At 39.8% G+C, this 27,744-nt stretch overlaps 1 protein-coding gene and 1 pseudogene across 2 annotated transcripts in view; one reads left to right on the top strand and one right to left on the bottom strand.

Moving 5' to 3' along the window:
* GRHL2 (grainyhead like transcription factor 2) overlaps positions 1-27,744 on the bottom strand; it is a 184,209-nt gene that overhangs the window by 96,840 nt on the left and 59,625 nt on the right. For both annotated transcript variants that reach the window (XM_025393836.1, XM_025393834.1), the window contains exons 3-6: positions 24,152-24,219; positions 18,168-18,561; positions 4,903-4,958; positions 1,447-1,603 (exon numbers count right to left, since the gene is read on the bottom strand). In XM_025393836.1, coding sequence (XP_025249621.1) covers positions 1,447-1,603; positions 4,903-4,958; positions 18,168-18,561; positions 24,152-24,219 — 675 coding nt within the window. The remainder of the gene's footprint in view (positions 1-1,446; positions 1,604-4,902; positions 4,959-18,167; positions 18,562-24,151; positions 24,220-27,744) is intronic.
* Positions 14,560-15,048, top strand: LOC112629951 (annotated as a pseudogene).

Raw genomic sequence — 27,744 nt, 5'->3', positions numbered from 1 at the left:
TGATGATAATGGTGTTAAGAGGGTGTATACGAGTTATACTAACACTTGGAATTTATAAGGCTTAAAAAAAAAGCAAATTTATTCAGCGTCGTCTTACCAGATGCTCATATACGAGAGGGGGAGGATGTAATTTATAGGAAATATATCCAGAGAGAAATATATCCAGGCTAACATTTGCCTGCCTTCAGCCCTCCATGCTGCTTAACACAGCGCAACCTCATGGTAAAGAGAGTTGGGTTCAGGAGTCTGATGGCCTAGGGTGGATCCTGGTTCCCTTGCCTTTTAGCTATGTAACCTTGGCCAGTTACTAGCTTCTGAAACTTTATCACCCAGTTTCCTTATCTGTAATATCATAAAAACAATAGTACCTTTTTCATAGGGTTGTTGTCAGTTTCAATGAGTTACTAGACAGATGGTACCTAATACAGTACCTGGCGCTTGAAGATAATAAATATAAATTGTTATTTTATGACTCTTGCTATTATGATGATGATGGCATATTCTCCACCGCAGTCTTGACCACAGCGTTAGAACTTACTAATTCTCCTGATGGGCACACAACTTTCTCACTGCAGTGAGCTCAGCCTTGTGTGGAACCTGTGCCCCACCTGCACTGGGGGGTGTGCCTGAGTTGTGGCGCTGTAGGCACACCATGTGCTCCTTTCTTAAGTGTTCTGAAGTGGTTAGGAGGAGGGAGCTGTGACTAAAATAAGGTGGGCTGGGCACCATGGACACAACAGCATAAATCATTTTACAACAGATCAGGAAAATCCTTCCACCTCTTTTCAGAGCTGTGCTATCATTTTCCTTTTCAGTAGAGAAGGATTACCGGGCCTCTCCCTTCTTGGCAGTAGCACGTACGCCAGAAGCTGGCAGGCTTCCAGAGAAGGGAGAGCCAGTTGCATTTCCCACAAGTAGAACGAACACTCATGAATCTGAAAATTCCCCCAAGTGACTCCTGGTGGGGATGGTACCTCGTCTCTGGAACCCTGAGAAAGCACTGGGCTGCAGAAGGCTTTGAAACCGAGTTCCACCAGGCCCAGGGATTCAGAGTGAACTGCATTTTCCTTTATAGAATAGAACACAGCTCTTTCTCACCCACAGAGGGGTTCTGACTTACAGCTACTTACTTGAAAAATTATGACCAATTGATTGAAAACAACCACAACAAGGAAGCACATAAGCAGTGAGTGAAGCGGGAAAATTCCTCGGATACAGTCAGACAGCATGTTCCAACCACGTCCCTTCCCTGGGGTTTACTGGTTACTCATTACAATGATAAACTACGAGCCGGTAAGTGCTCTTGCCCCAACCCTCTGACGTTCGTTCTAGAATTATTTATGTTGAAGGTTTTATCTTTTTTTCCATGCTATTCCACAAGGCTGTGAGGTAGCCATTCCATTCATTGGATTCCTTTGTACTTTATCTGAGAAATTTGGCCCCTACCCTGACTTTGCTGATGGGGTGTCGGAAGCATTTGTTGTCTCCGGTCTCACTGAGTGTTATGGCATAGAACTGTCCCTTGTTGAGGTAGGTCATGGGGCCCTCCCCCTGCTTCTGACGGAGGGATTTGGTGGCTTCCAGGGTGTACTGAAACGTGCCACTGTGAAAGAAAATAAATAGTGGTCAGATTCACTCACTTGGACGTTTCTGCTTTTTTGACCAATTTCACATCAATAGCATTTCACATCAATATTAACCAATGTTTACTGTTTTAGAGACAAAACACAGCATATGGCAAAAGAGATGAGACCAGACCAAAGGTCATTGCTAGTACAACGTATATAACATTTCTAATAGTGGCCCATAAACCAGATGGTTTGGAAGGGGAGAAAGTCCACGATGTGCCTGGCCAATTGTGCAAGAAAACGCTCTACCAGGAGAACCCCTGGTAGATCTTAGCTGGCAATTAGGTAATGCTCGAAGCTTAAGAATGAATAGAATTTGCCATTTTTACCCTAACAACAAAACAACGCAATAAATAATTTTGTTCAATTCATGTATATACCTAACCTTTTTTTGTTTTGTTTTGTTGTCTAACAAAGGTGTTACAGATAGCTGTATCTTACTATAAAGCATCTCAAAACATGAAAATCCAAAACTCAAACATTCACCTGAGAATCTAGTTCCCTAATAACAGGGAGTACTTTTTGTCTTTTGCTTCTTGCTTTCAAGCCTGCAGAACTCATGGTAGGGTTGTTCAAAATCAGGGGTTTGCAAATGATGGCCCATAGGCCAAATCCATCTCACTGCCTGTTTTTGTAAATAAAGTCTATTGGAACACAACTGCACTCACTTGTTTACATATTGTCTATGACTGCTTTCATACTACAACAGCAAAGTTGAGTCGTTGTGGTAGAGATGATAGCCTGCTAAACCTCAAATTCTTACTCTCTAGTTCATTACAAAAAAAGTGTGCAGATCCCTGCTCTAAATAGTGTCCCTCATATTTTTTTAAAAACATGATATAATTTACAAAAGAAAAACACTAATTTTTCCCAACTTCGAAGAGAATATCAATTATTTAAAATAACACAACAGGTATGAACCACAATCATTTTTTGTTTAACACATTCATTCAGAAATATTTATTTCTGCCATACTGCAGGACAGCACACAGTGACAATCCACTAACAAACACTGCGTATTTTCTAGATCATCAGAAACTCTCCATTGAGTTTATATTTTTAGCTCTTTTATTTCAAAGTCTTTGGAAGGCTGGGCACAAAGACGACTCAAACTTTGTCTCTGAAAATGGTTTCCTGACAGGATTATGGGGGGTTCTTGCTTTCTATGTTAAATATTTCTGTAATGTTTTGTTTATTTTTGAACTTTTATGATGACAAAAAAATCTGAAGGGCAGAATAATATTCCTCTTTTATGATAAAAAAAATCTTAGGCTTAAGCTAATAAACTAAGCAAATTCTGGAATATGTGTCTTAAAAGAAGTTGGGAAATAAATCATTCAAAACAGAACTGATTCCATTGTCATTTTGTCTGAAAAAGCAATTTCAATACAGTGCCATTGAATCATAGCATTTTAGACCCGGACAGGATATTAGGAATCAACTAGACCAGTAGCTTGCGTCTTGTCTAGGGCACAGACTGCTTTGAAAACATGAAGAAAGCAGTGAACTTTCCTTCCCAGATAAAGGCACTTATGAACATAAACGATTTTTAATATAATTTCAGGGATTTGTGTCCATCAAGCCTGCCCATAACACAGGATAAAAACCTGAGATTCAGCCCACCTTCCTCATTTCGCAGCTAAGGGGAGGCGAAGAGACGTGCTCACTCTGCTGGACCATGGCAGCAGTGGAAAGAGAAACTAGGTCAAGTCACTGGTAGGTCCTTGCTCTTCCCACTAGCCTAGCAGCTGCTGACATGGTGCTTTGGATTTACAGCATGCAAATTAGACTTTTATTCCCACATTTTAGAAGGCAATTTCAAGTCCAGTCTTCCCTGCCTCCTGCTTCCTGCCCCATCTCCACAACACACTCCAAATTCTAAATAAGATGATCTGGGAAGGATGAGTGGGGAGCCTGAGATTGGAACCAGAGGACTTTAAGAGGAAACCAAGAGAATGGAAGAGGGCCATATGCATAAAAGCAAAGGGGCAAGAAACATAGTGGGAGATGGGATTTTAAGTAAAGAGGGACCAAAACATAGAGGGCCCTGATGACCTTCATAAGGAATTTGAGTTCAATTCTGCCTGAAATGATGAAATATTTGGTAAGTTTTGTAAATGGGGGAGATAAATTCATTTCTTGCCACTTTCTCCCTCTCTTTTTATTTTTTTAAATGTAATGGCGTCTTACTGTGTTGGCCAGGCTGGTCTTGAACTTCTGAGCTCAAGTGATCCTCCCACCTCAGCCTCCCAAAGTGCTGGATTACAGGCATGAGCCACCACGCCCAGCTGCCATTCTCTGCTGTCTTCAGACATGAGCATAACCAAGGTCTTCAAACATGACTCTTCTACCTGGAATGTTCTTAATCTTCCTTCTTTCCTTAGAAAACACCTGCTATTAACCCTTCAAGATGCAGCTCAAATGCCACTTCCTGTGAATATTTGCCCTCAACCCCACACACCTTCCTACTCCCACACACATGTGCAGGACTATAGGTCCATTTAACTCTGTTTATATATCTCCATAGCAGGACTCATTTCTTAGCAAATGTTTTTCAATTTGTCTGTCATCACATTTGTCTCCTCCAAAAGTGTATGGACCTCTTGTAAGGGGAGATTATATCTTATCCCCAATCCTACTCACACTGCTGCACATGGAAGGCACCTGAGTGCATGATAGCTGGTAGCTGGCTATGTGCACAGTGGAACAAAAAAGAAGTGTTGGCAGGAAGATCCAATGTATTGCAATAGCTCAGGAGAAAGTTGACAAGGATAATTTGGAAAAGAGATGACAAGTGGAACAGACAATTCAGCATTTGGCAAGTGCTGAGAAAGTCCAACATGAAAGAAGCCAAATCCTTTACCTCTAGCTGGGGTGGTTTGGAAAATGGCTACATCATTAGCCACAATAGGAAATAAAAGCAGAACACTAGGTGTGAAACAAGTGGAAGAGGAGGGAAAGAAGAAAAAAAGATAGAGCTTCATATTACACTTGTTGGGCTGGAAGCATATGAGTATGAGGTTCAGAGGAACACCTAAGAAGGAATGTCTAACCAACAGAAGGAAGAAAAGGGGTGTAGGCCCCAGAAAATTGGTCAATACTGGAAATAATGATATAGAAGTCCTTTGTATAAAGAAAAAAGCACTGAGGCAAAGGAAATCACACTGTTCTGTAAAAGTTTACAAAGAAAAAAGGTTTAAAGGTATAACTTGAAGGTATACTTAAAAGGTTATCAGTTAATCAGTTTCTAAGGATGCATCTCCTGGTAACTCACCTTGATGTCTGATCATACATGTACTCCTCAGCCCCAACTGAAGCACTCCGAAATTTCTGCAAAATATGAGTCATCGGAATTAAAACAAGTAGGTAAGTCATTATGCAAAAATGATAATAATAATAAATGTATCCCAACTATTTTATTCTCTCACTAGAAAAGAAAGCTATATATTTGATATTATGTTTTCAACTACAGCAAATGTAGTCATAGAACTCACCTATCACTTCCTCACTTAGAGCTACACTCAACAGAAAATACATTTGTGCTTTGTATGTTATTCACGTGTTCACAGGTGTTCCTATAGTGTTTGAGATACTGGAAGCTGTTTCCTCAAATACATAATACATCTCTGCCATTTGCTATTGTTTCCAACACTTATTCCAAATGTCACAAATTCTGAATTAACAGAACATGAATTACACAGAGATTATATAGCACAGCAAAAAGCAATACAGTAGAATGGTTAAGAACATAGTTTCTGGAGCAAGATTGTATAGGGTCAAGTTCTAGCTCTTTTACCTGCTACCTATATAAAATGAGTCAAATGCTATATTTTCTTCATCTATAAAATTTCTATTTGTAATAAATAGAAGAATTAAATAAGTTTTAAAAAGTACTAAGAATAGGCTGGGCATGGTGACTCATGCCTGTAATCCTGCACTTTGGGAGGCTAAGGCAGGAGAATTGCTTGAAGCCAGGAGTTTCAGACCAGCCTGGACAATAAAGCAAGACCTGTCTTGACAAAAAATAAAATAAAATAAAATTAGCTGTATGTGGTGGCTCATGCCTGTAGTCCCAGCTACCCAGAAAGTTGAGGCGGGAGCATCGCTTAAGGCCAAGAGTTCAAGGCTGCAGTGAGCTACCATCACGTCACTTGAGTCCAGCCTGAGCAATAGGCTGGAGTGCCTATTAAGACCTTATTTTCTTTAAAAAAAAAAAAAATAAAGTTACTAAGAATAGAGCCTGGTACATAGTGAGCACTATGTACATGTATAAATACTATTATAAAGTAATAGTTTGACCCTATTCAGTGTCCTTCTCTAAGGATCTTCATTATCACAATATTGTAAGAGTAGGTTTTCTGGGGAAACTAAGTTTAGTATTACACACAAAGAAGCTTGGGTCTCAAGATGTTCAATTGTATGTACAGTGCATATAGGATGTGCTTTGCTACGTTTTAGAACCTTTTCAAAAGTAGATGACCAAAAGCCCTAATTCTTGATCTGAAGTGAATATTGTAGAATATGGATGAAAAAGCATTTCATTGACCACATATCTTGTTCTTTCACTATGACCATTTTTCAAGTGTCTCGTCTTAAGAAATAACCTTCTTGTCTCTCATTTCTGTGCAATAAACTTACATTCTTTGACCAGCATTTCAAGAGTTTCCTTCTAAAGGAGAAATGTTATCACAGCTATTTTCCAAACTTCCTCACAACCCCTAACCATCATCTCTGGAATTCAGCATACCTTATATCATAGTTTCCATACATATTTATGATCCTTCTTCTTATCCAGTCTTACTCCTTGAATTCAAGAAGATGATCTTCCCTTCGAACTTTACCCAGACGAATCCCATGAACATTGCCCAAATACTTGTTGGCTGATTAAATAATCACGACAGAGAATCAAAGGTACAGATTTGTGTTTCTTTTGCAATCAATTAGGTAATCAGCAAAGCATTCAATGGGAATTTTCTGGGGCTTCACCATCTGCTTTGGTGCCAGAAGAAACACACAATTATATATGACACTGTCCTGGCCTCAGAGAGATAAAAATTGGTCGAGGGGATGGAATACATTCACGTTAAAAAAAAAAAAACTGAAATACAGCAAATGACTACATATGAAAGTCTATGTTGAATCATCATTCATTCATGTGTCTTGACTGGAAAAGCATAGAATGGGCATTGCCAGGAAAGGAAGATCAGCAAAATTATAGGGGGATTTCATAGAGCTGATGAGCTTCACTCTGACCCTTGGAAGCCAAAGATAGCCTGGATTAACTGAAGGAACTGAGAGAAAGTAACCCAAGCAAAAGAGAGCCACCGTGAGTCAAGACAAAAATGATGAGTACAAATGTGGTGCATACATGAGACCAAGGACACAGGCCTTGCTTGGTTATTTAGTAGGAACTTGAAAATTTAGGTCTTGGTGCCCAATATGATAGCCCCTAGCTCCATGTGCTATTTAAATTTAAGTTGATTAGATTGAAATACATTTAAACTTTCGGTTCCTCAGTCAACTAGCCACATTTCAAGTACTACATTCACACATTGGCTAGTGACTAACGTTGGATAGTATTAAAAAATTTTTCCATCATTGCAGAAGGTTGTACTGGACAGACTGATTTAGGAAAATGTATTTACATTTAATATGGTCAGGATTTAGAAAATTTTGGAGTAGGAAGGTAATATGATGAAAAAAATATTTAAAGGAGTGACTTGGAGACACAGATGCATTTCCAAAGTCTTTGCTTGAAGGAATATGCAGTAACCCATAAAAACCATGGTGAATCAGCATTAGTATACATGGCAAGAGTGGATTACCATCCATGCCATAGATTTCTGCAGTCTGAGGATAGGCTAGCCTCCTAAAGCATATTGGACTTGTAAATTCTGTGGTTCTAATTCCCCAGATTGCGCGAGAAGGTGTGATACTACAAATCTTCAGACTCAGAAAGATTCAACTACGTGCTGGCTGAAATACAGAATCCCACTTCAATGCATGAATGCATGAGGATAAGAACTGTGAAAAACTAAACATACATATACACCATGGAATACTATGCAGCCATAAAAAAGGATGAGTTTGTGTCCTTTGTAGGGACATGGATGCAGCTGGAAATCATCATTCTCAGCAAACTATCGCAAGAACAGAAAACCAAACACCACATGTTCTCACTCATAGGTGGGAACTGAACAATGAGATCACTTGGACTCGGGAAGGGGAACATCACACACCGGGGCCTATCATGGGGAGGGGGGAAGGGGGAAGGATTGCACTGGGAGTTATACCTGATGTAAATGACGAGTTGATGGGTGCTGACGAGTTGATGGGTGCAGCACACCAACATGGCACAAGTATACATATGTAACAAACCTGCACGTTATGCACATGTACCCTAGAACTTAAAGTATAATAATAATAAAAATAAAATAAAATAAAAAAAGAAAAAAATAAACGTTTTTCCTAGTTCCATGTTATAGTAGTGGTGACTACTGTAGTTACCATGTTACAAGCCTAGATATTATTTTTCATTAAGCTGAGAATTTTTTCTTCAATTCTGTTACATTATCTTTATAATTTTAAAAGAATTAAATGGATAGTGTACCTAGAAAACATCACCATCCTTTAGATGAGACCTGATTACATTGATGGGTTATATGGCTATAAATGAATTAGTATTAGGAATTAGAACCAAAATGCTCAGGTCGTTCTGGATACAGTTATCAAGTTTCCACAGTTGTTTGGAGACCTATTAATATAATTTGTAGGATGCCAAAAGGCAGTCAGACAGCCAAGGCAGTCAGACAGTATTTTACTGTGACTTGATATAGTGCATCTATAAATTTGAACTCAGAAAAATGATAGTAAAGAAGGTATGATAATATATATTTGATAGATTACTCTTAAAGGACCTTGGACATCAGGCAATCATAAACATATTTAAATCTCAAATATTGGAATTCTGTTCTTTCTCTTGTGTTGTGGAAACGAGCTATCTGGTAAGAATATGTCTCAAAAAGACAATGTTTCTTTAACTGTATGGAAATCACAAATTGCTAAACCATTTCTTGTCTTTGACTAGCCACTAATTTTTTAGGTCCCATCATTTATTCATTCACTCTTTCAATAAACATTTACTGAACATTTACTTTATATCAGGCACTGTGCTCAGTGCTACAGATACAGCGGTGAACAAAAGGAGAATATGTCTCTGCTCTCATGAAGCTTCTGGTCAAGTAGGAAAAAACACTAATCAAACAATTGTTTATTTTTAAAAACTACATTCTGTGTGCAGGCATTCTGAAGAAGAGCAACAGTTCTATATAAGCTCATCACACTCACTGCTATGAGAAAGCGAAAATTGGCACCACTGGCAGTCAACCTTAATGTTCCTAACAGAGTGCAATGCTTCCAGAGAAACATGGATAAGGTCGACAGGAGGTAAGCAGTGCTTCCAACAGAGCCCCAGAAGATAATAACACAATAACAAGGTGAATAATGCTCCCTCCTTCTGAACAATGATCATGAGATATCCAGTTGCTGGGTGTCCCTACATCTTGACAGTATCCAATTCAGAGCTGGTTGTCACTTCTGTAATCCCTCCTTGGACTCATCCAGCACATGACCAAACATTATGAAGAGCTTTCAACTCTCCCTGACTGAGATGCTGTTAAGGGTCTCCTGCTGAGGCAGGCTAAATAAGTGTAACTTTGACTACGGATGTGTTTGTGGTCGTCTCCGGGGTGGTGGATTTAGATACAAAGAAAACTGACTCCAGCAGGAATTGGAGTGACAGAAAAAAAAAAGGGCTTCCCTAAGGAAGTTACACAGAAGGAAGGGTATAGAAAGGTAGTAAAGAATACTCTAGGGCAGTATTGTCCAATAGGGTCTTGTACAACAATGGAAGTGTTCTATATTTTCACTGTCCAGTATGGTAGCCTCTAGCTGCATGTACATGTAAAACATAGTGGGACTGATGGACTGAATTCTTAATTTTATTTCATTTTAATAATCACACATGGCTAGTGGCTATGGTATTATACAGCTCAGTTCTAGCCCATGGACCAACATACACATAGGTCCTGAGTCAGAAGGGGGCATGTGAGGCTCACAGAACCTATTGGAGCCTAGAGCAGAGGATAGAAGGAGGAAAGTTGTATGAGAAAAGATGGGAGAAGCATTGGAGACACAGACTCCGCAGTGCCTCGTAAACCCGTTAAAGACTTAGATCTTTAACTGGGCTCAGTGGCTTATGCCTGTAATCTCAGCACTTTGGGAGGCCGAGGTGGGCAGATCACTTGAGGTCAGGAGTTCAAGAACAGCCTGGCCAACAAGGCAAAACCCTGTCTCTACGAAAAATATAAAAATTAGCTGGGCATGGTGGTGCCACACCTGTAGTCCCAGCTACTCCATAGGGTGAGGTAGGAGAATCGCTTGAACCCGGGTGGCGGAGGTTGCAGTGAGCTGAGATAGCACCAGTACAGCCTGGGCAACAAAGTAATACTCCATCTCCAAAAAAAAAAAAAAAATTTAGATCTTTAATCCTAAGAGCAGTGGGATCTAAGTGAGGGGGTGGAATGATCAGATTTCCATATTGAAAAGACTATCACAGGTACAGTGTACAAAAGCTGAAATGGCAGTATTAGAGGCCAGAGATAGTGACAGCTTGGGCCTGTATGGTGAAGTACAGTGGAGACAAATGGATGAATTTCAGAGATGTTAAGAATGTAAAATTGATAGAATTGATAATGGATTAGATGAACTGAAGGAAGAGCTTGAGCAACCAGAAGGATGGCAGTGCCACTTAGGAAGGTGGAGAGCACAAGGGGAACATGGGGGAGGATCATAAGTTAGACAGGATAAGTAAAAAAATCAAATGGGCAGTTAGATATAATAAAGATTATTAGTTCAGAAGAGAGGACCAGGCTGGAGAATAAAATTGGAAGGTCTTTTGGACACAGATGATAACTGAAGCTGTGGACATGAAGCCAAGAGCATTTGCAAGAGGGAAGAGTGATCAACAGTGTCAAATGGTGCTGCAAAGTTAAATAACAGCTTTAACAGAACTGGGATGTTCATAGATGTTCTATGCATGAGGTGGGTAAATGCCCTGTTAATCTAAAAAATGCGTGATCTAGTCTTATCAACTTCGACTACATATAGAGAGATTTAAGTCCTCCTAAGGTATAAAATGTGTATGCCAGAGATTTTCTAAAATTTTGCTTGATGTTAAAACACATTAACAAAATGATAGAAATTTGGTGTTATCATAGCCACTGCATCATATGTTTAAGATAAACATAATAAAACTGTGCATTAATCAGAAGTGAAGCCATGTTCCAATTTAGTAGATGAATCAACATCTTTGAGATTTTATCCTTTAAATGTGTGGGGGATAATGGACTACCAGTTGTCAATCAATCAAGTTGGATAGGGTTTAGATCCAGGATCACTTCCAGTTTCAGACTAGATGAATATAAAATCAATGGATTAATGATCATACATCTATCCAGATAATGACAAATAGTCATTCTTTGCTTTCATTTCAAGATGCTCTGCAAACTATGTTAATTCTACAAATAATGTGCCTGGAGTTGAATTATGAACATCAGACACAGTAGAGCTGTCTGATATTCACTCATAAATAATTCTCAATTCTTAAGCACATGGGAGGACTAATGGGAGAATTAAACTTCTTGGCACTCTTGCAGTTAGGTTGATCATGTGGCTAGTTCTAGCCAATGAAATGTGAGATGGTGCAGTTGCGCCGCTTTCAGGTCAGCTAGTCAATATGACTAAAGTCAGTAAAGTATGACTTTACTAGTCAGTATGCCATCTCCACAGCCTCCCTTCCTCTGCTGGGGAGATACTAGAAACCACACATAGAGATGATAATGTCACAAGATACAGGGCCCCTGGATTCCTGAGTCACTAATTGGAAGAGAGCTGTACAGACATGCATCAGTATTTTTATTAGCAAGAAATAACATTTTATTGTATTAAATCACTGAGATCTTGGTGTTCCTTTGTTCCTAAACCAGAAACTATTGTTAACTAACTTATAGAAAACTGTAGTACAGAATAAACAAATTCTTCCTTCCATTTTGATTTCTTATTACGATTACATATCTATATGATTTTTGATAAAAATCTTTCCATCTTTTAATTTTTAAATGTTTCTTAAAACATTTTTGGTCTTAATTACCACTCCATTGTACATTTATCAACTATACTCTTTGCTTATTAATGGCATGATCTTCGGTTTGTTTCTTAACCTCTCTGAACCTCTGTCTCTTCATTTGTAAAATGGGAAAAATAATGCACCTTCTTTGCAGGATAGTAGTAAGGATTAGATGTAAAATGAGTAAGCCTTGGTCCCTGACACAGAGTAGAACTCAGTAAATGGCATCTAGCATTATTTGCCTTCACACATACAGACAGATTGTAAGCTTCTAGCAGAAACTAGGCATGCCTTTTGCCCTAAGCTTCCACATCACCACGGTGCCTAATACCCAGTATAAATCAACATGTACTTGCCAAAAGTTATTACAAAGAGGATGTAGAATAAAAGATAGATCAAATTAGCTAAAATTCATCCATTAAAGTACCTTTTTTTTTTTTTTTTTTCTGAGACAGGGCCTTGCTCTGTCACCCAAGCTGGAGTGCAGTGGCATGATCATAGCTCGCTGCAGCCTGAACTTCCTGGACTAAAGCAATCCTTCCATCTCAGCCTCCCAAGCAGCTCAGACTACAGGTGCATGCCACCACATCTGGCTAATTTATTTCATAGTTTTGTAGAGACAGGGTCTCACTATGTTTTCCAGGCTAGTCTTTAATTCATGGGCTCAAATGATCCTCCTGCCTCTGCCTCCCAAAGTGCTGGGATTATAGGCATGAGCCACCACTCCCAGGCTAAAGCACTTTTAATGCTACCACTGTCTTTTCAAAAATCCCAGCCTGAGTTAAAACAAACTACTCCCTTCCCTGCTACACTACACATGCACATGCACATGCACACAGAAGAATTGGGATCAAATGGCAAAATAAATTTGATTATTCAACAAGGGCTCTAGATATTTTAATAGTTTGCCTAGAATAAACGAGTTTAGACAAATTTTCCTTAATGAAATTTTCTTGGTGAAAGTACTCTGAAATCACTTAATCTTATAACCAGTTGGCAATGAAATAGCTAACGATCATAGTAGGTCATTCAATTTAATTTACATCAGGCTGAAATACAATATGCCATGTAAACACTGATTTCCAAGACAAGGAAAGCAGCTCAACCAAAATCAGTGGGAATAGTCTTTATACTTAGTTTCTGGTATGTTTCTTTACTTTCTCATCTACTTCAAAATAAAGCCCAAAATACAATAGCTTCCTTTCACAAGACTCTTTATCTACAATACAAACATAACTGATAACACATCCCCCAAATAGCATGATGATTCCGTTGACATTGGACCACGTCCATACACTATTCTGTGACTAATGGAATATTTCTACACTGTGTGAGAAAATACATCAGTGGCAATCTTTTGGTGAAAAAGCATGTACCTCACATGGGATCGTGGAGTGATAATTTCAGTTATTTGCTTTTCTACAGAAGCACCCCTGACTACTTGAGAGCAAATCAAATAATCAGCAATACCAAAGACTCTACAAGATCCTTCACTCAGTTTAAAAAAAACAAAGAAAGAAAGTTTATTAACTATTTTAAGCAGTATGATACAGGAAGCTAAGAAAGGTAATTTTAAGACCATTTTTTAAATTTCAAGGGCATTGAAAGTTTGATTATAAAGCTACCAGAGCCCAAGAAATACGACAGCCTCTTAAGGACAAGAAATTTATCATATGTCACTTTTGTCACTCCCTTATTCCACAGAATATAGCAGGCACTCAGAAATGACTGGTGCCAGGAGTGGCAGGGCTGCTAGTGCAACTTCTATGACCTAGTATAGAAGAGTTGCTCTCGGCAACTTTGCAGAGAGCTAGTCCCTGCTCACCAACCTTTTGTACTCTTTGCTTACCTGAAAGATAAAAAAAAAAAAAAAAATCTGAGATGGACCAAGGACAGTCAGATATTTTTTAAAAGAGTTTGGTGAATCACTGTCTTAAGCAATGGAACTATTGAGAATTAGAAGGCCCCAGTCTTCTCTGAGTGTGTAGTCATATGGTTAAGGATTTAGGTCCTGAAACCAGATAGCTTAGGTTGAGTCCTATCTCTCCCACTTACTGCTAAATGACCATGAGCATACTTATGCTCTCTGATCCTCAGTTTCCTCATTTAGAATATAGAGATGACAATAATAGTACCTACCACAAAGGGCTTTTGTGAGGCTTATATATCACTTAGGATGACGCCCAGCACATAGTGAGTATCCATCAAATGTTCATTATTTTAAAATATTATTACTTAAAGATAAAATCTCAAGCTCAGGTAGCTGCATTTTTCCCCAGTGGAAATTAAATAGGCAGCAGGTTAAAGATATTATCATGCTGCCACTACACTTGCTCCTCTTTAGGAAATTGGAAAACCACACATTCTCTCCTTCTGCCATTGTCTTTTATTGGCTCAGGTGGGCTGGAAAATAGGGAACCAATGACCCTCATCTTGAATGCAGAGGCAGTGCTTCTAAACAGTGAAGAAGCTGATCTGAGCTAATAAAAATACACATTACATATTCTAGGTCAAAATTTGGAAAAGGTACCAACAATTATATCATAAATTGCTGTTTTACCAAGATCCCAAGGCAATTCAATGAATACAAGATCATCTTTTTAACAAAGCGTGCTGGAATGAAACCAGTATGGCTGGATATCAGTATGGACAAAAGGGTCTCAATCCTTACCTCACACCATATATGAAAATCACATCACCTCTCAAGCTTGGTGTTTGGTTGGTGGGGACCCACACAGGTTCAACATGCATATTAAGAAGTGTTATTTTTGTTCAGGACCCATCTACCCTGGCCATGGGATGATGTTCATCCACAATAATTGCAAGGTGTTCAGATTTTGCAAATCTAAATGCCATAAAAACTTTAAAAAGAAGTGCAATCCTCACAAAGTTAGGTGAACCAAAGCATTCCAGAAAGCAGCTGGTAAAGAGCTTACAGTGTATAATTCATTTGAATTTGAAAAACGTGAAAATGAACCTATCAAATACCAGTGAGAGCTATGGAATAAAACTATTGATGCAATGAAGAGAGTTGAAGAAATCAAACAGAAACGCCAGGCTAAATTTATAATGAACAGATTGAAGAAAAATAAAGAGCTATGAAGTTCAGGCTGTCAAAGAAGTTAAGCAAAACATCCATCTTATCCGAGCTCCCCTTGCAGGCAAAGGGAAGCAGTGGGAGAGAAAATTGTACAGCAGTTACAAGAGGATGTGGACGTGGAAGATGCCTCTTAGAAATCTCTGTAACCATTTCTTTTATGTACATTTGAAAATGCCCTTTGGAGACTTGGAACTGCTAAATTATTATTTTTTATATAAAGTCACTTAAATGAAAAGTGATTAAAACATATCTTTCCTACATTTCCATCTACAAAACATCAGATATTACGGATGTTAGATTGCATCTCAGTGTTAAATTTTTACTGATAGATGTACTTATGTAAATCATGAAACTTCTACTTATAACTATAGAAGTGAATTGTGGATGTAAAATAGTTATGCCATTTGGATAATGGCACTAGGCAGCATTTGTATAATAACTAATGGCAAAAATTCATGGCTAGTGATGTATAAAATAAAACATTCTTTGCAGTAAAATATTCCCTTTATTAATGTTACAGAAGGGGGATACAACAAGGAACTAACAATTTGTATGACAGTGTCAAATGTTATTTTGATTTTAGTATTTCCTATTTGGTTTATTTGCATCTTAGAAGAGCATAATGACATTGTTTGATTAAACCTAATTATGCTGGACTGTTTTGACCTGGTTTAACCCTTCTGATAGGTAGTTGTGGATGTTGGGGATGAGAACTGAATAATCTTTGCTGGAATGACACTATACTCTAGAATTTCCACTTTGGAGAATGCTCAGTTCTAACTTGTGATTTCTGATAGAACAAACTTTATTTTTCTAGCCCAGTAATGATCTAGAAGCAGAGGAATCCTAGTGCCTTTTTAAAGTTATTATGTGGTTTTCTTTTAAAAAGCTCCTGTATTTGGAAAGTAGAATTTATAGGTACAACATCTGTTCATTATTTGCACATAAAATAAAATCATTTAAAAAGGAAAAAAAAAATTACTTCAAAATGAATCAGAAACCTACATGAAAGACATAAAACTAATAAACATCTACAGAAAAACAGAAAAACAAAAAAAGTGTGTGACATTGGATTAGGGAAAGATTTCTTAAATGATATAACAAATGTATAAACTATAAAAGACAACATTAATAAAGTAGACTTAATCAGATTAAATACTGTCACTCATGGAAAGATATAGTTAAGAAAATAAAAAGGCTAGTGAACTGCAAAATATGTGACTAACGAAGGGCCTATATTCACATTATATAAAGAACTCTTACAACTTAATAAAAGGAAGAAAACTCAATTTAAAAATTGGACAAATAATTTGAACAGACACTTCACAAAGGAAGTTATAGGAAGGGCCAAATAAGTACATGAAATAATGTTCAACATCACTACATTTCAAAAAAATGCAAATTCAAAGCACAATGAGACACTATTACATACCCACTAAAAGATCTAAAGTTACCAAGTTTTGGCAAGTGTGTGGAAAACAGGGATAGTACCTTATAAAGTTAACTATACATGAGCCACAAGGCCTAGCAATTCCAGCTCTAGGTATTTACCCGAGAGAAATGAAAGCATATGTCCACTTTAAAATATAAACAGGAATGTCTATAGCAGCATTTTTCATAATAGCCAAAAGCTGGAAGCAACTAAATGTCCATCAACTAGTGACTAGCTATAGTGATATACACTCACTATGAACTACTACTCAGCAATTTTAAAAAACAACTATTAAAACAAGCAACAAGGCTGGGCACAGTGGCTCACCTCCATCCCAGCACTTCGGGAGGCAGAAGCAGGTGGATCACCTGAGGTCAGGAGTTCAAGACCAGCCTGGTAACATGGTGAAACCTTGTCTCTACTAAACACACACACACACACACACACACACACACACACACACACACAAAATTTAGCCAGGCATGGTGGCACATGCCTGTAATCCCAGCAACTCGGGAGGCTGAGGCAGGAGAATCGCTTGAACCAAGGAGGCAGAGTTGCAGTGAGCCAAGATCTCGCCACTGTACTCCAGCCTGGGCGACACAGTGAGACTTCATCTCAAAAACAAACAAAAAACAAGCAACAACATAAATGAATCTCAAAAATATGCTAAGCAAAAAAAAAGGCAACATAGAAGACAATATCCTCTATCACTTCATTTACATGAAATTTTAGCTAAGGCAAAACTATAGTGACAGTAGGCGGATCCATGCTCTCCAAATGCAAGGCGAGCAGGCAAGGCGTCAAGTGCAAAGAGGTTCAAGGAAATTTTCAGGGCAAGGGAACTTTCTATACCTAGATTCTCACGTTGGTTTCACAACTGTATACAATTACCAAAATTCTCAACTGTGCACTTACAACTTCTGAATTTAAAACAAACAAGCTAAGTTAGTCCTATGAGCTCCTAAGAATCCATATTCTCTATTTGTAAGGTAGAAAGAACGCACACATACACACACTTAATTATTGATAATGCAAATTCTCCTTCTTGAGTATTCCATCAGACAAGGTTTTTTAAAACTTTATTGGCTTGTTTTGCTTTGTTTTGAGATGGAGTTTCGCTCTTGTCACCCAGGCTGGAGTGCAGTGGCATGATCTCGGCTAACTGCAACCTCCGCCTCCCGGGTTCGAGTGATTCTCCTGCCTCAGCCTCCCAAGTATTTGGGATTACAGGCACCTGCCACCATATCTGGTTAATTTTTTTTTTTTTTTTTTTTTGTATTTTTAGTAGAGACAGGATTTCACCATGTTGGCCAGGCTGGTCTTGAACTCCTGGCCTCGATCTACCCGCTTCAGCCTCCCAAAGTGCCGGGATTACAGGCATGAGCCACCGCATCCGGCCAAAATTATGCTGTATTTTAAAAAGGAATGGACAAGTCCTACGTTTAGCTACCTACCATTTGGAAGGTTATAAACTGGAAAAGATCAAGGTGAAAACTTTACAAAGCAGAAGTTTCCAAATAAACATCTCTTAATTCCTCACAAATATTTAATCTTAAGACTAAAATGAAAACAAAGAAATCCATCATCTAAGAACCAAGAAAAATAGAAATATTCCTCCACACACAAACACATAGATAGGTTTATTAACACCTGTTTAGAAAGAATGCCAGACTACCAACAAACACATCTTTTAAAAAACTAATTGAAACTAAAACTTACTGTTTAATGCATTTATCACACTTTGAAAGGAAATAGCAAAAAAAATTAGCTAGGGGCTCTGGGTTTGAGTTCCGGCCATCGATGGAGCCTGGGACTCACCTCTGTGGCTGCGTCCTTGAAGCTCTCGCTGTACGTGCTGTCCGGGGTGCTGCGCTGGTCGTCCTTGAGATAGGCGCTATGGGTGGCCAGCGAGGGCACGTCATACTGAGTCTGTTCAAAGATAACCACTCGTTGCTCTTCCCCATCTCCCCGGGGATAGTGCACAGGTGGGGCCATGAAAACTGGTGTGAAATCTTCAGCTTTCACCACTGTGATTCCCGACACCGGGATGATGGCAGAGCTCTCAGGGAAGCTGATGCTGTACTGTTCCCGCTTGGAATTCTCCAGGTGATCTTGATTTAGGGAAAGGTTCACTGGAACAGTCTTTAGGACTTGCACTCGGTTTTCTCCTCCACTCAAATTACTCTGGGCTTCACTGGGGCCAAGGCAGTTTCTGTGTGTTCAAACCCGCCCCCGCAACATAATAGAATTAGAAAAATCACCATTCGGCAATGCCTAATAAAATAACCAATGCAGGCAATAATCATTGAATGCTAATGTCATTAAGGGACGGGGGGCTGGCAAACTTCACAACGAAACGCAATGGGATCCTTGCTTCACTAAAAGTAGGATCACGAGTAAGCCATGCGCCCTCTGGTATCATGCAACCTGAAGTACTCAGTCTCACTGTAAAAAAACAAACAAAAACAAAATGAGGCCTGTAGCGGTGCCTCACGCCTGTAATCCCAGCACTTTGGGAGGCCGAGGCGGGTGGATCACCTGAGGCCAAGAGTTCGAGACCAGCCTGGCCAACGTGGTGAAACCCCGTCTCTACTTAAAAAATACAAAAAATTAGCTGGAAGTAGTGGCGCATGCCTGTAATTCCAGCTACTTGGGAGGCCGAGGCAGGAGAATCACTTGAACCTGGAGGTGGAGGTTGTGGTGAGCCGAGATCATGCCATTGCACTCCAGCCTGGACAACAAGAATGAAACTCTGTCTCAAAAAAAAAAAAAAAACCTGACTCTAGGTCTAATCAAACCTTCATATCTAACTTTCAGCTCTTAGGAAATACAGGAACACAAAGAATGACTTAAACAACATCAAAAAGAAGCAATCAGACAAACCAGAATGCAGCACATCCTACTGACCTAAATTTGTCAACAAGTCAAAGGCATGAAAAAAGGAGGAAGGGTGGGAGAAGCGTTCTAGATTAACAGAGATTTAAAAGTCATAAAAATCAAGTATGACGAGTAGCTCTTGTTTGGATCCTGACCTGAACAAACCAAAAAGGCATTTGTCAGGCAATGAGAATTTTGAGGCAATTGAATATGGACTGGGAATTGGGTGATATTAGGAAGTATTGTTGTCGGGCGCAGTGGGTCACGCCTGTAATCCCAGCACTTTGGGAGCCCAAGGCGGGCGAATCACCCGAGGTCAGAAGTTCAAGACCAGCCTGGCCAAAATGGTGAAACCCTGTCTCTACTAAAAATACAAAATTAGCCAGGCACAGTGGCTTGAACCTGTAGTCTCAGCTACTCAGGAGGCTGAGGTGGGGGAGGGACAGAGTGAGAATCCGTCTAAAAAAAAAAAAAAAAAAAAAGTATTGTTAATTTTAGTTAGGCGTGATAATGATTTTGAGCTTATGTAATAAAATGTTCATTTTTATTTTTTAGACATACAGAAGTAGTTAGAGGATAACTAATATGATGACATGACAGGGATCTATTTTAAATACTATTGCAATTTGAAAAAAAGAAAGGAAAGGAAAGAGAGAAAAGGTCAATATCAAGCAGATATTAAGCAGTGGCAAAAATGTGTCATTGTTGAACTGGAGAATGGGATGGGTATTCGGGGGCTTTATTACACTATTCTCTGTACTTCTGTATATGTTTGAAAATTTTACCAAAAAGTTAGTTTTAAAATACAAAAAGAAAAAAGCAGGAGGAGGACAAACATGGTAATTTGAAGGATTGAGGAGTGGGGAGGATATTTTTACCATTCTGTGGGCACCTTAAAGGAGAAATAAGATAATGAGAATTTATCATTCAAATATTTTCACCAAACTGAGAAAGAACATGAGCTCATTGACGTCCTTAGCACTGAATTCCTTTGGGGGCTTTAGGAAGTGGTGTAGCTTGGCTTATGTAAAATAAAATCTCTCAGATCTCAGACCTCCTGGGTGGTACAGAGATAAAGGAAAGGATGTAGAAAATTAATTCTTGCCAGACTAGAATAAAGTACTTTCATCTATACTAAAGAAGTCTAGGAGAGAGCAGAAACAAATAAGAACTCATTAATAGAAAATTATTGTTGACAGCAAAATGATTTTATTAGCCAAGTCCCTCTGGTCAGTGTAATTTTGGGGCCACCTCTCACTAATTTATGGATTCTTCTGAGTAATATGGCGAGAAAATATATCTTTTGCCCCCTCTCTGATGCCTGGGTTGTTTGTTTATTTCTGTTTTTTATCCAGCACGTGCTTTCTGGGACTTTCTGGCATCTCTCATTGCGAGGAATATTTTCTTAAAATTGGCTCTTCTGGGGCTGGGTGTTGTGGCTCATACCTGTAATCCCAGCACTTTGGGAAGCCAAGGCAGGAGGATCACCTGAAGTCAGGAGTTCGAGACTAGCCTGACCAACATAAAGAAACCCCATCTCTACTAAAAATACAAAATTAGCCAAGCATGGTGGCGCATGCATGTAATACCAGCTACTCAGGAGGCTGAGGCAGGAGAATCGCTTGAACCCAGGAGGCGAAGGTTGCGGTGAGCTGAGATCATGCCATTGTACTCCATCCTGGACAACAAGAGCGAAACTCCGTCTCAAAAAAAAAAAAAAAAAAAAAAAATTTCTTCCAAGAACTGGGCTATCCTGGCTCCTGTGTATAAAGAAGGAAGCCCATTAGCCTTTGAGCTTGCCTAACTGTGAAGCAGGACTTGATATTTTCAGCTTTGATTTTTCAGATGAAACTTCGAAGTGAAACTTGCAAAAAGAATTTCTCCACATGAACACAGCAAATAGAAAAATATTTAAGATACCTAAAACTTTATTTGTAGGAAGAAATAAGTCTAGAAAATAATTTCCTAAGGAGTAAAATCACAAGTCTACACACTTTCTGGCCTTAAGTAATGACCTGGTTTCGTGATCAAATCAATAGCGTGAACCTGTACATAAGAAATAGTGAAAATTTAGAATTTATGTTTCATCTGAATCCAAGTAGTTGGAGGGTGCCAAAACCCAGACCACCCATTTACATTACCATGTCCTAAACCTAAACCTCATTGTTTACACATTGCATGGAATGTTAATAGAGATTCCTCACATACACACACAAAAAAGAGTCCATGGTGAAATCAATAATAAAAAACAAACAAAATTGCCATAATGAGACCACCCTGAGTGGGTTGCAAACATCATGAACCCAGTAAAGGTACCAGCGTTCCTTCACCTGTTTAACCAAAACCCAGGATTTCCCGAACTCATGTCAGCCCAGAGCCTTTAGTGAAGAAATAACCATTAACACTTGGGGATAAGCCCCTACAGGTGAGGAGTACATAAGTTGGTCTACATTTATTGGCTACAAAGTTGTTATTCAGTTTCCACTCTAGGTTTTGCACACACACAGTCTCATTGGCTTTGCCAAAATATTCAAAGTTAACCAACTTCTCTATAGTTAGAGTCCATTTGGGGCCAAGTTTCTTAATTATTTAATTCACGCAAAACTTATGAATTCTAAAGAAAGAATACAAGTCAAAGTATTTTTTGGCTTTGGTGTCCTAATAAACAAACAAATAAGCAAGCTATGGAATTGCATAAATCTAGTTGAATATTATCATACCACCAGAAAATAACAGCTTCGGCACCGCCCTAAAATGTGTAACTATGCCTCTGTTCAACAGTTCTAGATTTTGAAGCTAATACCAGAGAACTTCACAAAGACATCTAAAAAATGGGTAACTAAAACTAGGAATTATTGTGAGATAGTAATTATCTGCAATAGAATTTAAAATTGAAACAAATATTATAATATGAGAAAAATGCAATGATAATAATGGTGTGTTAAACATACTTTTTAGAAAATTCAGATCATGTCTTTGAGATTCTGTTATTTTTCCAGGTAGCAACTTCTGTATACAAACAGTTGTAATGATACTATGTTAACATACAGCACCTTAATTCATGAATATGCTGTAGATCACAATTACATCCTTCCAAATTATATTCGATGAGAAGTCTAAGTCATAATTAATCTATATAAGGTAGGTTAGTCTATACTTCACTGCAGTTTTTTTTTTAATGCTCTGTGAAAATCACAAAAGTAACCATTAAAATACAATGAGCAGCTGTTGCTTTGTAATGTTGTCCTAAGAGATACTCACTTGTCTGTGATGTAAAAGGTAGACAGAATACATGGCTTAAACTTGTTTTTCCCTGATCCTGCTATAATTCCGGCACAGGACTAAGCAGATAGCACAAGCTTAACTCAATAAAACTGACTGGATCAAGGGAAAGTTTTAGGGCCTGAAGAGTGTCAGCCTCTTCGTCCTTGTCATCACCTCTGCCAGCGAGGTCCCAGGACCCCAGGGCAGTGTGGAGCTTCAGGAGATCCCTAGTGGAACAGTGACTCTGATGCAGGCAGTCTTCATGTTCTGCTGGGGTTGTACCCCGGAGATGCTGCACAGCACAGGGCTGCTGGTTGGTGGAGAGGCCCCTGCTGCTAATCACAGAAGACTGTAATGTCACAAGCAGTTCCTATCAAGGCCAGGTCAGATTCGGACATATGTGCTAGTAGGGGATTTTATATCCATATGGAAGAACCTCCAATAGAAAAACACCACAGCTTCTCTCCATCCCACTGCAGGGGAAGGGATGTATTGATTGGTGAGTTTGAAAGAAGTGGGTGAGTTTGGGCCGGGTGCGGTGACTCACGCCTGTAATCCCAACACTTTGGAAGGCTGAGGCGGGTGGATCACGAGGTCAGGAGATCGAGCCCATCCTGGCCAACATGGTGAAATCCCGTCTCTACCAAAATACAAAATATTAGCCAGGCATGGTGGTGTGCGCCTGTAGTCCCAGCTACTCAGGAGGCTGAGGCAGGGCAATGTCTTGAACTGGGAAGCAGAGATTACAGAGAGCCAAGATGGTGCCACTACACTCCAGCCTGGTGATAGAGCGAGACTCTGTCTCAAAAAAAAAAAAAAAAAAAAAAAAAAAGTGGGTGAGTTTGAAAGAAGTAGCTGAGCAGGGTGATTCAGTCCCTTCTGGTCCTGTTTCTTTTTCTGGATCATCCTGGTCAAAGAGAGGGGACTCTCCCTCCAGTCACCCCTGCTGTGCCATAAATGGTACAAAGTCATGCCTGGGACTGAATGGGTACACTTTCCTAAGTCAGGACTGAAATGTTACAAGCTGCATATTCTGAGTCACATTCTCCAATGGGCTTCATCAGAAATAAAGCTGCTTTTGATTTTTCTGCCCCTTTTGAACCTCGATTTATCTGACTGTGCCTTGCTTTTCAGCTGGTTCTTGATTGAGGAGGGCAGACAAGGGGTGTTTCATAGTGATCTCCGGCAGCTGTCCTGCCCCTTCACCCTGACAGCGGTAGCCCTTGCAGTGGCCTCCACCTGTGCCTCCCCTGGCTGAGAAACCGTCCAACCTCCTTTCTTTCCCCTCCCCCATCATCAAAAGCAATCTTTCAAGTGTCTCACTTCCTGAGGGGCCTAATTGCAGTTATAATGCCATAGGATTGATCAGAAAAGTTAATCCCAGCAATGTGCTATCTTGCCAGCATCTCATCTCTGACTCAGGATTTTAAGCCTCCTTGGAAGCGGGTATCTGAAGAGGGTGCAGAGACCCTTTGAATGCACAACCAAAAATGCAATTTGCTCTCCTTATTGAGAGATCTGGCATTGGTCCAGATTCAAAAGACAGATAGAGGATGCTAAGCTTCTTGACCCCATCTCCTCTCAAGAACAAAACATACAGTTTAATAACATTGTTTTCAGAAAACATAGAGTTATTTTGGGGGCCAGGCAAATTCCTTTACCTTTTCTCCTGGTCTTCTTGGCTGTCACTTGCTTTGCTTACAGACAGCAGCCTCTTGTCTCGAGGAACCTGGAAACATCACCAACCATCAGTCAGATGTACATAGATGCAACCATGACCATGTTCAGAGCTGGACACCAGCATAAGCAAAGAAACCAAAACGGGATGTTCTCCGGGAAATGGTGGAAAAGTTGCTATCACCAGGAGATGTTAAAGGCGAGTAGCCTGAGTGACAATGATTATGGAGCCAGAGACAAAGGGTTGGTGATAAATATATGGCCACAGCAGACATGATTCAGCTGCTCACTGCTGGCCTAGGTGACTCTCCCTGGACCCGAGCACCTCTCATGCACTCCCTACCTTGGGAGTGGAAGAGGGGAGAGAAGCAATGTGAGCAGAGGTGAATCTAGACTTGGGTGCCTTTGATCAGACAGAAAACATAATGGAGTTACACAACAAGTGTCAGCATAAAGAACAGGGATCTACCCTCCTCTCTGATAAGTGCTGACATGGTGGGGGTACTTAGGCACAGGGGGCCGTACTGAGCTAGCAGCGGGGGGAAGCATCCAATATACCTGGGCCCCCCTTTGTCCACCTTCCTACACAGCTTGTGGACTTGCTTCCACAATTTTGTTTCTAAATACACTTTCATTATTGTCTTAAAACTCCTGATGCCCTTTGGGAGGCCAAGGGGGGCGGATCACAAGGTCAGGAGATCAAGACCATCCTGGCTAACATGGTGAAACCCCGTCTCTACTAAAAATATAAAAAATTAGCCAGGTGTGGTGGCAGGCACCTGTAGTCCCAGCTACTCGAGAGGCTGAGGCAGGAGAATGGTGTGAACCTGGGAGGCGGAGCTTGCAGTGAGCTGAGATCGCACCACTGCACTCCAGCCTGGGTGACAGAGCAAGACTCCGTCTCAAAAAAATAAATAAATAAATAATAAAATAAAATAAAACACTCCTAATGCCAACACATTACCTGAAAGATATTGAAAAAGTGCTCATTGAAAGAAGGGCCATCCCACCAGCCGTGTCTCTGGCCATCATCTAATCGCCTGCTGCATCCTAGATCCTTTACTCTGCCACAGTTTTCAAACACATGAATAAGTAGGCTTGAATTGGGTTGGTTTATTGAATTTCTTTGTGTATTTTTCTTTATTTCTTTTTCTATATCTCCAGATCTTCCTTCTAGCCAAACTCCTTTGCACCCAAAAAGCAACTTTTGCTTTCTTGAGATGAAAGAACATTCACGAAAATCATCCCTCTACTGGAGTCCTCTAGCAATTCCTGTGATTTCCACTTACCTGAATACGACACAAGCCCAGACACCTGGCTTAGGGTGGGGACAGAGCAGAGTGGCCAGGAGTCCAGACCTAGAGCCTGCTTGCCTGGGTTCAAATCTCAGCTCTACCACTCAGTAAACTGTCCCACTTTCCTCATCTGTAAAATGGGCATAACAATAGTCCCTCATCTCACAGGTTTTTAGTAAAATTAAATGAGTTAATGTAATTTTCAAAGCACTTGGAGTGTGTGGTACTTTATATTTGTTAATAAAAAACAAAATAAATCAATTATAAATCATTCATGTTAACTTTCAGAGTCTATACTATATCAGGCATTGCTAAACACTGGATAGAAAAAAGATAAATGATAGTTCTCATCATCTATTGAAGATGACAGATAAACACACAATTTCAATACTCAATACACCTGTGTTCATTGCAGCACTATTCACAGTAGCCTACAGGAGGAAACCACCCAAATGTTCAACAGCAGATGAATGGAAAAACAAAATGGGGCACAGCCATACAACGGAATACTATGCTGCCTTAACAGAGAATGAAATTAAGGTGCATGTTGTAATATGGAGGGACCCTGAAGACACTACGCTAAAAAACTAAGCCAGATACAAAAGGACAAATATTGTATGATTCCACTTAGATGAGGTACCCCAGAAGAGTCAAATTCATAGACAGAAGGTAAAACAGAGAGGACCAGCAGGTAGGAGGATAAGAAAGGAATTACTGTTTAAGGAGTACAGAGTTTTCTGTCTGGGAAAAGGAAAAGGCTCTGGAGATAGATGGTGGCGATGTTTGCACAACTATGTAAATGTACTTAATGCCACAGAACTGGACACTTACTAATGGTTAAAATGGTAAATTTTAGGTTATATATCTTTTATGACAATTTTTTAAAGGCATTAAGGAAGAAGTAAGTGTTTAAGGAGACCCCACAGGCATAAAAATAGAATGAAATCATGTCCTTTGCAGCAAGATGGGTGGAGCTGGAGGCCATAATCCTAAGCGAATAAATGCAGGAACAGAAAACCAAATACCACATGTTCTGACTTATAAATAGAAGCTAAACATTGGGTCCACATTGACATAAAGATGGGAACAACAGACACGGGACTACTAAGGCGGGGATGCAGGGCAAGGGCTGAAAAACTACCTTTTGGGTCCTATGCTCATTGCCTGGGTGCTGGGCACAGTCGTATCCCAAACCTCAGTATCACACAATATATCCATGTGACAAGCCTGCACACATACCCCCAAATGTAAAACAAAAGTTGAAATGATAAATTTTTTTAAAAAAAGGCCTGCATATGTATCCCAGAGCTTAAAGTATAATAATTTTTAAAATAAAAATAAATAATAAAAGGGGGGAAGGAGAAAGAAATTCTACTGGCATTGAGATTAAAAACGTAATAAACTGGAAAACTATACATATGTTAAAAAAAGAAGACCTGCCTCCCCAGCTCTGCCTGCTGCTGTACCCTGAGTTTATGACTCACCCACCCCACTAGAGAGCACTTAGTTTCTCTCCTAAAATGTAGTTATTCCTGTAGTGTTTTAAAAATTTAATACCCCGTGATATGAGATAAAACTGTGCTACTGACAGGATTCTCTGGAAGCCTAGAGGGTGGAGCTCCCCAGAGGGGCTGAGCCATAGGTAGGAATTTGTAAGGTGGATGGAGAAGGCTTTCTAGCCACTGGAGCTGCTTATAAAAAGGTTAGAGGACAGGACAGAACAAGGAAGGCACGGCCGGCATGAGGAATGAGTTGGGGGAGATGTGGCCTCAGAGATGAGCAAAGGCCAGATGAGGAAGGGCCTCTGAAGCAGGGACAGATGGTTTACTTATTTTGTCATGTGCTATGGCACCATCACATTTTTCTTGACTGTCAAGCTTCCCTTGCCCTCTCCCCTTCCAACCAGGTGGCACAAAGTCCCCTGTGCCTCTGAAACCCATCCCCCACCCCTGGACACCAGCCTCCAGGCTCAGTCGCCAGAGTCCCTTGCTTGGGCTGCGCAAGCAGCTCCTAACTGGTCTCTCCTCTCCTTCATTTCATTCCTGTGAATTATTTCTGGATCCATTAGGAAGACTCAGAGTGGTCTGCTTAAAATGCAGTCTGATCTTGACGTGTTGCTATTATACTTAAAACACTTGAGTGCTTCCCATTACTCTCAGGTAGGTAGTCTCAAAAACGTCTCCCATCTCAGTGCAGGCAGCCCCTGTTTTTGCTTCTCACACTTGGGCCAACTATATTTATGACCATGCAATGCTCCTTCTCACAAAAGAGCCATCACACAA

This window comes from Theropithecus gelada, chromosome 8 (assembly GCF_003255815.1).
Source record: "Theropithecus gelada isolate Dixy chromosome 8, Tgel_1.0, whole genome shotgun sequence".
Lineage (NCBI taxonomy): Eukaryota > Metazoa > Chordata > Mammalia > Primates > Cercopithecidae > Theropithecus > Theropithecus gelada.
Note: the sequence above shows the minus strand (reverse complement) of the source record. Positions and strands in the feature narration are given on the sequence as shown.